Genomic DNA, 12903 nt, shown 5'->3' with positions numbered 1-12903 from the left:
GTTACTATTAGCTGGGATGCTAGGGAGAGCTACTATTAGCTGGGAGGCTAGGGAGAGCTACTATTAGCTGAGAGGCTAGGGAGAGCTACTGTTAGCTGGGAGGCTAGGGAGAGCTACTATTAGCTGGGAGGCTAGGAGGAGCTACTATTAGCTGAGAGGCTAGGAAGAGCTACTATTAGCTGAGAGCTACTATTAGCTGGGAGGCTAGGAAGAGCTACTGTTAGCTGAGAAGCTAGGGAGAGCTACTATTAGCTGAGAGGCTAGGCAGAGCTACAAACTGTGATATACTTGATTGATTCTAGATCTTCATGTTGTTGAGTGAAAAGTTCTGGTTCTGGTTCTCTGAGCTGATCCACTAATCAGAGTCTCACATGAACGAGTGTTTATCAGACGTGTTGACGTGTGATTGATCCTGAATCCAGCTGCAGGTTTTCTTTGGTCTGGACTCAGAAACAGGAGGAGCTGAAAGAGTCGAGGAAACTCAGCTGCTCAGCTACAAATACCCCACGAGGTAAATACAACACACACACACACACACACACACACACACACAGACACACACACACACACACACACACACACTCTCTCTCAGGGGGTTGTGGGTAATTTTAGTTGCTCTGTTTCTGTTACGAGGATAAAAATGTTTCTATGTTTTTGTCTGCAGAGATCAGCCAGTTTATTAGGAACACCTCTGGGCCCTGCACACACCACAGGATGTTACACACACACGTCTCCAGGCCACTAGGAGGCAGTGCTGCACCTGGAGACCAACAACTACACCGACGGGTCTAGTGTCTGGTCTGGTCTCTGGTCTCCGGTCAAGTCTCTGGTCTAGTCTCTGGTCTCTGGTCTGTGGTCTCTAGTCTCTGGTCTGTGGTCTCCGGTCAAGTCTCTGGTCTAGTCTCTGGTCTCTGGTCTCTCGTCTGTGGTCTAGTCTCTAGTCTAGTCTCTGGTCTAGTCTCTGGTCTAGTCTCTGGTCTAGTCTCTGGTCTCTAGTCTCTGGTCTGGTCTGGTCTCTAGTCTCTGGTCTAGTCTCTGGTCTCTGGTCTGGTCTCTGGTCTGGTCTCTGGTCTAGTCTCTGGTCTAGTCTCTAGTCTCTGGTCTAGTCTCTGGTCTCTGGTCTAGTCTCTAGTCTCTGGTCTAGTCTCTGGTCTGGTCTCTGGTCTCTGGTCTAGTCTCTGGTCTAGTCTTTGGTCTGGTCTAGTCTCTGGTCTAGTCTTTGGTCTGGTCTGGTCTCTGGTCTGGTATCTGGTCTAGTCTCTAGTCTCTGATCTGGTCTCTGGTCTGGTCCCTGGTCTAGTCTCTAGTCTCTGGTCTAATCTCTGGTCTCTGGTCTAGTGTCTAGTCTATAGTCTGGTCTCTGGTCTGGTCCCTGGTCTAGTCTCTAGTCTCTGGTCTAGTCTAGTCTCTGGTCTCTGGTCTCTGGTCTGGTCTCTGGTCTAGTCTCTGGTCTCTGGTCTAGTGTCTAGTCTCTGGTCTCTCGTCTCTGGTCTAGTCTAGTCTCTGATCTCTGGTCTCTTGTCTGTGGTCTAGTCTCTAGTCTAGTCTCTGGTCTAGTCTCTGGTCTAGTCTCTGGTCTCTAGTCTCTGGTCTGGTCTGGTCTCTAGTCTCTGGTCTAGTCTCTGGTCTCTGGTCTGGTCTCTGGTCTGGTCTCTGGTCTAGTCTCTGGTCTAGTCTCTAGTCTCTGGTCTAGTCTCTGGTCTCTGGTCTAGTCTCTAGTCTCTGGTCTAGTCTCTGGTCTGGTCTCTGGTCTAGTCTCTGGTCTAGTCTTTGGTCTGGTCTGGTCTCTGGTCTGGTATCTGGTCTAGTCTCTAGTCTCTGATCTGGTCTCTGGTCTGGTCCCTGGTCTAGTCTCTAGTCTCTGGTCTAGTCTCTGGTCTCTGGTCTAGTGTCTAGTCTATAGTCTGGTCTCTGGTCTGGTCCCTGGTCTAGTCTCTAGTCTCTGGTCTAGTCTAGTCTCTGGTCTCTGGTCTGGTCTCTGGTCTCTGGTCTAGTCTCTGGTCTCTGGTCTAGTGTCTAGTCTCTGGTCTCTCGTCTCTGGTCTAGTCTAGTCTCTGATCTCTGGTCTCTTGTCTGGTCTCTGGTCTCTGGTCTAGTCTCTGCTCTGGTATCTGGTCTAGTCTCTAGTCTCTGATCTCTGGTCTCTGGTCTGGTCTCTGGTCTCTGGTCTAGTCTCTGGTCTCTGGTCTGGTCTCTGGTCTCTGGTCTCTGGTCTGGTCTCTAGTCTCTGGTCTGGTCTCTGGTCTCTGGTCTGGTCTCTGGTCTGGTCTCTGGTCTAGTCTCTGGTCTAGTCTCTAGTCTCTGGTCTAGTCTCTGGTCTCTGGTCTAGTCTCTAGTCTCTTGGTCTCGGTCTGGATCTCTGGTCTCTGGTCTCTGAGTCTCTGCTGTCTCTGGTCTAGTCTGTTCTGGTCTGGTCTTGGTCTGGTCTGGTCTAGTCTCTAGTCTCTGCGTTTATCTCTGGTCTCTGGTCTGGTCCCTGGTCTAGTCTCTAGTTCTTCTGTCTAGTCTCTGGTCTCTGGTCTAGTGTCTAGTCTCTGGTCTCTGGTCTGGTCCTGTCTGTCTGTCTTGGTCTAGTCTAGTCTCTGGTCTCTGTCTGTCTCTGGTCTCTGGTCTAGTCTCTGGTCTCTGGTCTGTCTAGTCTCTGGTCTCTCGTCTCTGTCTAGTCTAGTCTCTGATCTTGGTCTCTGTCTGGTCTCTGGTCTCTGGTCTAGTCTCTGGTCTGGTTCTGGTCTAGTCTCTGCTCTCGTTCTGGTCTCTGGTCTGGTCTCTGGTCTCTGGTCTATCTCTGGTCTCTGGTCTCTGGTCTTGGTCTCTGGTCTCTGGTCTGGTTTCTGGTCTCTGGTCTGGTCTCTGGTCTCTGGTCTCTGGTCTGGTCTCTGGTCTCTGGTCTCTGGTCTCTGGTCTCTGGTCTGGTCTCTGATCTGGTGTAGTCTCTGGTCTCTGGTCTCTGGTCTCTGATCTGGTCTGGTCTCTGGTCTCTGATCTGGTCTAGTCTCTGGTCTCTGGTCTGGTCTCTGATCTGGTCTCTGGTCTCTAGTCTCTGGTCTCTAGTCTCTGGTCTGGTCTCTGGTCTAGTCTCTGGGTCTCTAGTCTCTAGTCTCTGGTCTGGTCTCTGATCTGGTCTCTGGTCTCTAGTCTCTAGTCTCTAGTCTCTAGTCTCTGGTCTGGTCTCTGGTCTCTGATCTGGTCTAGTCTCTGGTCTAGTCTCTGATCTGGTCTGGTCTCTGGGGTCAGGATGGGGGACGTGTTGCGGTGAAGGTGTGAGACACTGAGACGTGATCAGAGACATTAACACTGATATTTATAACCTGACATCAGAGACACGTCCTCACACGGACCAGAGACAAAGGTCTGTCTCACTGGACTCGTCTGGACCCTCTGGACTAAACCAGCAGACTGGACTCTGTCTCTAACTCTTTCACTGTTGTGGCCGATAAATAAATATAAATAATAATAATTATTTATTTATTTATTTATCTCCAGTTCTGGTTCATTCTCTCTCTCTCTCTCTGTGTGGTCGAGTTTCTGCAGCCACATTTTCTATATTTGCATATTTTTCTTGTCGTCTCCCTTCAACACACAAACCAGGACCTGAGCTGTTGTGTCTCTTTTGTGTCTCTGTTGTGTGTCTCTTTATTTAGTTGCAGGTCTTTTATTTTGGTACAAACAGCTGATCATTTCACATCTTCTCCGTCTCCTACTTCCTGTTTAGTGTCACGTTTAAAACAGATTCTTGTGTTCGTCTTTATAACTGGAAACTTTAAATTAGTTCAGATAAAGGTTTAGTTCAGAGGAGAGAGGACCAGGTCCTTTATAGCATCAAACTGATTAAAAAACTGAAGAGGAAGAAGAAGAAGAGGAAGAAGAAGAAGAAAAGGAAGAAGAAGAAGAAGAAGAAGAAGAAGAAGAAGAAGAAGAAGAAGAAGAGAAGAAGAAGAAGAAGAAGAAGAAGGAGAGGACATTTAACACCAGACCAGGATTCTCTCATATGAATCTAAACCAGGTCATAAATTCTCCTTCAGTAAAGTAAAGGAGACCTGATGGATCTTAGACCTGAACCAGATCCTGGTCTGGAGGTGGAACCAACCCTCTGAGTCTTGAACCAACTGTGTGGTGTCTCCTGAGGACTCACCCTGCTGGCTGCTGTCTCTAAGGACGCCGCCCTCGTCCTCATCCTCGTCCTCCCCTTTAGTGTCTCCAGACAGCAGACGACCAAACAGGCTGCAGTATCGAGTCATCCCAGACCAGATCCCAGACCAGATCCCAGACCAGATCCCAGACCAGGTCCCAGACCAGTTAAGTCTGTCTCTAATCAACGAAGGGGCATCGACCCCGTCAGCTTCCTGTCCCTACAGCGCCTGGACCGGTTTTAGTGAGGACTCTGAACCCTGGACGGTCTGGAGTCAGGTTTCACAGCACGTATGTAAATCAGCGCAGCCTCACACCACAGCAACATGTCCACATGTTGACAGCAACATGTCAACAACTGTCAACAAACCCTCACGGAGTCAAAGCTGCATCAGAATAAATGTCAAAGTTAATCTAAGAACTTATAAATACATACGTCTCCGTCCTCCCTGTCCCATCCCGTCTCTTTCCATTGTGTCGTTTTCTATAAATACAGCTGCTTGATGCGTTTATGCTAAGCTAAGCTACATATAACTTCCACATATAAACGTCCATGTCCCTGCAGAGGACAGTTCGTCTCTGGTTTCCTAGGTAACCCTCTTGTGAAAAAAAGCAGTACGTGAAAATAGCTAGCATTAGCCTAGACAACATTAGGCTAAACCAGCTGAAGAAAACCTAAGGCAGCTAACATTAGCACTAGCAGTAGCCTAAACAACATTAATGTAATCTAGCAAATATTACCATAGCCTGGCTAATGTTAGCCTAAAACAGTGAACCTGACGCTAAACCAGCAATTGTTAGCCTAAGCCAGCTAATGCTAGTTTTAACAAGCTGACACTGGTCTAAACGATGTTAGGCTAAACCTGCTAATGCTAGTTTTAACAAGCTGACACTGGTCTAAATGATGTTATGGCTAAACCTGCTAATGCTAGTTTTAACAAGCTGACACTGGCCTAAACGATGTTAGGCTAAACCTGCTAACTTAAATATAAGCCAGCTAAAGTTAACCTAAGGCAGCTAACATTAGCTTAAACCAGCCTAAACTGTTGTTCCACTAATGTTCTACTAATCTCCTGCTAATATTCTACCATTAACGTTCCACTACCTATTCTAATAATATCCCACTGATGTTCTAATAATATCCCACTGATGTTCTAATAATGTTCTACTAATGTTCTAGTAATGTTCCACTAATGTTCCACTAATGTTCCACTACCATACTGCTCTGATGCACCATCCCTTCATTTGACTTGACCTTCTGAGAAGCTGCAGTTCCTCGTACGTCCACTAGAGGCTCCAGCAGCCAATCAATCACCAGATCCTCCAGGATAAACACCAGAGAAGAGGGAGAAGCTGGAGGAAGGAGGGAGGAAGTGAAGGAAGATACACGTTCTGTCCCTTTAAGAGAAGAAGCTGAGGTTACATGAAATGTTGAAGGGAGCAGTGACTGATGTTTAAATGTTTCTCTCTCAGCGGAGAATAAAGATTTATATCTCCAGTAATAATAATAATAAAGATTAATGGTCTGAGCTCTGATCCTCCTCGTCTCATTAACATGCCCAGCTCGTCCTCCTCTTCCTCATCCTGACCTTCGCCATCAGGCTGATGTATGTATGATATATAACAGGAACACTCTGTTCCACCTCCGGTCTGTTCCCAGTCCGACCACAACGTTTCCATCAGTTTCAGAGCAAAGACGAACAAAGAAATCAGGAGAATGTTTACATTTAAACATGTCTTGATATAAACCAGTGTAATCTGGACTCATGTGCTCCAGGAAAACAGCCCTGAACGAAGCAGGTTTTAGATGTAAACCAGTGACGGGTGTCATGTCCCAGACAGAACACAAGGTGGCAGAAGACTCACTGTTCAGCCAATGAGACCAGAGAATATGATGCAGAGACCAGTTCCAGTAGAGACTCATAAATAACTGAAAGGTGCTGACTCCCTCTCTCTCTCTCTATCTTATTATACAGTCTCTCGCCCCTTCACACAGTCTCCATGGCGATACTCTTAAAGGGCCACACCACAGTTATTCATTTATTTATTTATTTATTGGTGCTGTTCTTCTTTTTCTTCTGTTCTATTTCCAGTACGACTAAACCAGTGCTTGGATGTCAACTCATGTATCTGATCACATCATTTGATTCTGTCTCCGTGGTGACGAGACTAAATTTGGTGTTAAATTTGTGTCAAAAGCTGTAAAAAGTCGATGAGGAGTTTCTTCTTCTTGGTGATTAGTGAGATCTCAGGGCGAAGGCGAGGATGAGTCTGTTTCCTGCGCTCAGACGCTGGGTCGGACTATTTTTAACCCAGTTCCTTCCAGTGCAGCTCGCTGTGTTGTTGTGTTGGTGTGTTGGTGTCTGGGGCTTTAAAAGAAGATGAGAGGAGCTTCTGTGATTGGTCGGGGCTGAAGGTCACCCAGAAAAACTTGTTTGTGGAGTTTGCATCAAGAATGTGGAAAATAGGACGCTGAATGTTTGACCTGATTCTGGAAGGAACTAAATGCTGAGTCATGGATGGTCTCAGTCCACATGTGGAGGTGGTTTGAGACACATTTGATCTCATTCCTTCGGTTAATGTGAACACACGATGAGTCCTGAGCATAGACTGTATGTAAATATGGACTAAACACGTCTCCTCCATAGACCGTATATAAATATGGACACCACGTCTCTCTCCTTAGGACGCCTATTTAATAATATTGTGACAACAAGGGTCTCCCACATGTAGATCCTACCATCACTCTCCAGGACTCACAGTCACCTACCAACAGACCTATTTGAATCTTTGAGGATAAACTCAGTCTTCTCCTAAAGACTTAATAAATAGAGCGTTACTGAAAGTCATCATCTGGCTCCAATCTGGTCTGTCTCAATCTCATCATGGTACCCTGGGGGGTTCTCCTCTTCCTCTCATTGGTCACTTGGCTCTATTTTCACAGGGATACAGGCGTGGCCATCTTGTGAATGATCAGTACGGTCTGAGGGCGGAGCCACGATGTAGATGCCCCACCCACACTCTCCAGACTCACTATTAAAGACCACCTACTCAACAGACCTACTCCTCTGAGATCCTCTGAGGATGGAAGAAGCTTCCAGGTCTAATTTCTCTCTAAAGTCTAAATAAATTAGAACGTTATCAGGTCGAGAGTCTTTCCATCTGGTCCTAAATCTGGATCCATGTGTCCCTGGTTCTGGTCCAGTGGTAGGTAGAGATCCATCAGAGGCAGCAGCTGATACAGTATTCTACTGACCACATGGTGGCGCTGCTGATCTTATTTACACACAGACTGAGGTCAGATCTCAGGTGCTGTTAGAGTTATTTGAGGCGGAGACTGGATTCGGAGGCTGGTCCTGTTTCCGCCGGTCGATGGTGGAACTTTCCACTCTGAACATTAAGACGTGTAACGTGATGATAATCCGATAGACGGGCGCCTCCTCACTTAGAGAACAACGCCCTGTTCCCTTTCTAGAAGCAGAGAGAGCTGCTGGGAATCCAGACGAGAGGCTATAAAACAGGGGGAACATGCTGAGCTCAGCATCTCTTTATGGTCCTCATCCTGGGGGAGGACGGGGGGGGGGGGGCTGGTTTTTATAAGGTCCATTTAGGGTTTTATTGACCAGTTTACATAAAATCCTGGTTAGATCCATGTCACAGAACGTTGAGAGTTCAGTCGACAGCTGAATATTTTACCTCTAAATGTGACGTTAACCTCTCATCATTCACAGCTTTCAACTAACTCCTGGGCGCCGCCATCTTGTCATCGATTGACTCCGCCCAAAAACCAACTAGCTAGAGTTAGCTTAATGCTAGTTAAGATAGCGTCAGCTTCACAATGTCAAACAGAAGAACTTGACTCTAGTGGGACTCAAACCTACAAACTGGATTCACTTTGTGTTGTGCTACAGCACAGGTGTCAAACATAACAACATAACAAACACAACACTGAGACCAGGACTAGAACCAGGACTAGAACCAGGACTAGAACCAGGACTAGACATGAGCCCAGATTACCCTAATTTTAATACCAAAGTTAATTTCTTAATATTAAATTCTGGAGTTGTCATTAACAGGTTGATAGGTTGTGTTGTGTGTTTCTTTGTCTACTCCCAGGACTGATTCTGTCTGATTCTGACTGATTCTGACTGATTCTGAGTTTTGCTGCTGGGTTTTATCAGACGTCCTGATCCAGAGCTCTGAGCTTAATGAACTCCACATATTGATCTGCAGCAGAGGAGAAGCGGTGGGACTCATTCCTCCACTCTGCTGAACAGCAGGAAGGCCACGCTGACAGAGTGATGCATCATTTCACTCAGAGACAGTCTCTTCAAACCATCTCACTCCTCGTCTCTGTGGGTGGAGCGGCTTTTTTCACCGCACGGAGGTAAAAGAGTGATTCCTCTGCAGACACCAGACGAGATAACAACAGGCTAAAAAGCTAACATGCTAACGAGCTCCAACTTCCTGTGGGTTGTGCTGTAGTCACCTTCTGGTGTGTTCAAGGTGACATTTCCAACATGGAACTTAAAGAATCTGACTTTACTATAAAAATTACTGAATGCTAACTATGCTAGAGCTACAGTTAGCATCAATCCAGCTTTCACAACCATGTTTAGCTTCAGGCTGTAAATGATACGTTGTGGAGTCTTTATGAGGCACCTTGTTTAACCCTCCATGGACCAGGAACCAGGAACCATATGTGGTAACGTGGTTCCTGGTTCCTCTCAGTGAGGTTTAGTGCCATGTGGTTTTCATTGAGCCAATCAGAGAAGATCCAGGAAACATTGTCAGGTCTAATCAGGGTCTAATGTGGTCTACAAGGTCCCCCCTCTGACTGGTTTATCAGGAACCATGAAGAAGAACAAGTGTCCTAATGTTTCTAATGTGATGATGTTGATGATGTTCTAATGTGACAAATACATGTTTACACTAGTTTAAGGACCAGGAACCAGATATGAGACCAGAACCAGATATGAGACCAGAACCAGATATGAGACCAGGAACCAGGAACCAGATATGAGACCAGGAACCAGGAAACAGATATGAGACCAGGAACCAGATATGAGACCAGAACCAGATATGAGACCAGGAACCAGGAACCAGATACGAGACCAGGAACCAGATATGAGACCAGAACCAGATGTGAGACCAGAACCAGATATGAGACATTGATTCATCTGGATTTAACTCAGGAACATCAGGTAAAAAGGTTAAAAATTTTCTGTCCTACGATAAATGAAAGTCTAGGGTTGTAACCTTGTAAAGGGGTAAATTTATCGTCACATCATTTGTGCTAAAATAACCACTGTCATTAGCTTGTTAATGTAACAGCTAATGTTATCCTGCTTTAGCATCAGCAGCATCAGTCCACGCAGTAACTCATCGTACACGATTTACCAAGAACAACAATCCTCACCATGAGAATGTGTCATCTCCGGGTAAATAGCATAAAAGACATACTCTGCGTTCTATTCGCTCACCTGTAATAATCTAATAATCTACTAATCTAATGTTTAGAGTAGAACAACCAGTCTGGAGGAAGGAGGCGAAGAAGACACAGATCTAAACCCGACTCCTCATCAGTAACATGGAGCTGGTTCAGATCAGAACAAACCAGCTTCTAAGGACACGACACATTTATTCCACCTGAACAGGAACGCTGTTTATCTGGAGAACCGATTCTCCTCCAAAGATCTGCTGGACCAATCAGGTTGTTTGAGGGCGTGGCTTAACATGATGATGGACGTTAGAGTAACAGTAGTCGTACACGTCACCTCCAACAAAATGGCCGCCGCCTGAGCAGCGTTTAGTTTCACGTTTGTTTGTGAAGATATTGACTGAGTGTCTCAGGTTCCTAAATCCAGTCCCACAGACGTAAACAGAGACACTGATAGGACGATGTTTGGGTTTTTCTCGACAGATCGAAAACACATCGACCTGAAACACTCCCCACCTGAGTGTGTGTGTGTGTGTGTGTGTGTGTGTGTGTGTGTGTGTGTGTTCTGGCTTTAAGTAGGTTGTGGGAACCAAAGTCTTCCTGAATACCAGCGTCGTGAGGACACGTTCTTGGGCCTCACAACATTTTGAGGGTTAAACTCATTCAGACTTGGTTCAGTTTTTAGGGTAAATGTTAAGACGAGGAACCCTTTAATCCGATGGAAGGTCCTCACAGAGATATAAAAGTGTGTGTGTGTCCAGGGCGTCTCAGGTTTCTCTAGTTTGGACGATGTCTCGGTGTCTCGTTCTCAACTATGTGGATCTGGTCCCAGAATCAATACAAACACTGATCTGAGGGTTGTAAACAAACACGTGGACACTGAACGCCTCCCTGGTCTCTGTGGACAGGCCCCGCCCACTCAACGTCCCAGCCCATTTAAGCCACGCCCACATTGCTTCAACTCTTACCAGAAGTTTAAATATTATTTAAATGGTCATATACTGCATCTAATTAGCCAGCTAATAAATTAGCTTTAGGCTAATTAGGCTAAGCTTAGCAAGGCCCTGGTTTGTCAGATTGCAGAGACACGTCCACTGGACACGAGACATGAGACATGTCCACTAGAGACACATTAACCCCAGTAGAGACATGTCCACATCACTGGAGACTAGAGACACGTCCACATGAAGAACTATTGACACCGTTCAGTGACTCGAGGCAGCAACAACTACAAGAGACTAAAGAACTGCAGCTCCCAGGATGCACCACACTTCAGTCAAACTGTCTCCATGTCTTCATGTCTGTCCCTCTGTCTTCTTGTCTGTCTTTTAAGTCGTGTCTTGCTTCTTTACCTCCTCGTCCACGTCTCCTACTGTCTTTTGTCCATTTACTGTCTCACCTGTCTTTCTGTCCACCCCTACATGTCTGTCTCCATGTCTTCATGTCTGTCTCTTAACCCGCGTCCTGCTTCTTTACCTCCTCGTCCATGTCTCCTGTCAGTCTCTTTTGTCCATTTACTGTCCATCTGTCCACCCCCACCTGTCTGTCCATCTCTGTATATTTTGCTGCATCAGTCCTCTCCTCCATCCCATAATAACCACACCTTAGAGCTGCATTCAGGATGAGAGCTGCGGGATACTGCAGCACCCTCCACCCCTCCATCCCTCCATCCCATCATCCATCCCATCATCCCTCCATCCTTCATCCCTCCATCCGTGTCCTACCTGCCGGTGCCTTCTCTTTGCCCTCCATCATCTCTGCTGTTTTCTCTTTATTTCCTTCCTTCCTTCTTTCTTTCCTCTCTCAGCTGTTTTCACGCAGCGTTTTCCTCAGTGAAGAAGATCGATCCCCGAGGATGATGAAGAGGAGGAAGAAAAACAAACCGCGGAGTCTTCTCTGGAATCCTCCACCCTCTTCTTCTTCTTCCTCTTCTTCTTCTTCTCTTTCTTCTTCTTCGTTTATTCCTTCCTGCTGCGGACGTCGAGGCTCGTGCGTTCACCTGTGCGCGCTCTGCGCTCTCTCTCTCTCTCTCTCTCGCTCGCGCCGTGTTGCTGCAGCTCGAGCCAGGAGTGACGTCACCACCAGAGGTGTTTTTTAAGTTGACGTGATGATGATGATGATGAGGAGGAGGAGGAGGAGGAGGAAGAGTTGCCTACTACTACTCCGCACCGACTTTCTTCTCCAGGACTAAGCCACGCCCTCACTGCACATGCGCATCAGCTTGAAATAAAGACGACATATTCAGTGGTTTATTTAATCAGGCTAATTAACTAGGCTATCATGCTAATGCTACGTATCCATAGACCGGATACTAAAGCTAGAGCTCCCCCTGGTGGCTGGAGGTTGCGGTATAGGTCACAAGCCCCGCCCACTCCATATGAGTGGGCGGGGCTTGGGCCTAACTGAAACACGGAAATACACATCAAACACTTTTTTATCAACGATGGTTTCAGTGGTTTCAGGAATAATGATAAATGTTCAAGTGTCAGTTTCTTTGGATAATTTTGGTTTTAGTTCGTTATTGGACGCTATAGAAACAGGATGTGACATCATGGCGACCACCAGTTGCCATGCCAACCATCTGTAAAGACCATGAGAGCTGTAAAAACTCTTTTTAAAAATGACTCCAGTGTATAATCCAACATTTCTGTGTAGCTGGTGGAGATGGAGCAGAGCGTAGGATTAATTCAACTAAAACACCGGTGAGTCTGGAGGACGTGTGGGCGAGGCATCAATATCATGGCTCCGCCCTCAGACTGTACTGATCAATATCCACGGGAAAACAGAGTCAGTTTGACCAATGGGAGGAAGAGGAGACGTATCGTCCATATTTACATACAGTTATATACGTGAGTTATCGCCACCTACTGGACAGGAAGATTCTATCAGCGTCTTTAAAGTCCACGAGATCAGGAACTGAATGCTGTTCCTCCAGAGTCTGATCAGGACCAGATGGTCTGACAGAGGAGTAAAGGAGTCGGTCCATGTCAGACTGAGATCTGATCCAGTTCAGTCTGGACTTCTGTCCCCGTTCACACCTGGATCCTGGATCCTGGATCCTGGGCCTGATCATGACCCCCAGAGTTTCTGTCCCTTTAAACTTCCTCCGGTCTCCTGGATCTGAACAAGCTCCTCAGATGAAACATCTTCATTTCCAGATGATTCCTGAATAAACCAGACACTCACTGGTTGGAGGATGTTAGTTTCCTTCTAACACTGAACACATGAGTCCACTCGCCTCCTCTCACACTGTGTATTTCATTCATTCATATTATTCTATTGTCATTGAACTGTGCTGACTGATGCTGTCATTTGCATTATTCATCTTAATTTCT

General features: G+C 46.4%; 1 protein-coding gene across 2 annotated transcripts in view; it reads right to left on the bottom strand.

Moving 5' to 3' along the window:
• The window catches only part of LOC125013838 (fibroblast growth factor 12-like), a 32130-nt gene extending 20425 nt beyond the window's left edge, over window positions 1-11705 (bottom strand). Inside the window, exon 1 of one of the 2 annotated variants that reach the window (XM_047594742.1) lies at window positions 11293-11705. In XM_047594742.1, coding sequence (XP_047450698.1) covers window positions 11293-11323 — 31 coding nt within the window. In that variant the 5' untranslated portion in view covers window positions 11324-11705. Of the gene's footprint in view, window positions 1-4132; window positions 4310-11292 lie in introns of those variants that run through there. The other variant, XM_047594741.1, reaches the window with a different exon arrangement.
• Between the last annotated feature and the right edge of the window lie 1198 nt (window positions 11706-12903).

The sequence above is a fragment of the Mugil cephalus genome, chromosome 9 (assembly GCF_022458985.1).
Source record: "Mugil cephalus isolate CIBA_MC_2020 chromosome 9, CIBA_Mcephalus_1.1, whole genome shotgun sequence".
Classification (NCBI taxonomy): Eukaryota; Metazoa; Chordata; class Actinopteri; order Mugiliformes; family Mugilidae; genus Mugil; species Mugil cephalus.
This window is presented reverse-complemented; position numbering and strand designations above follow the sequence as displayed.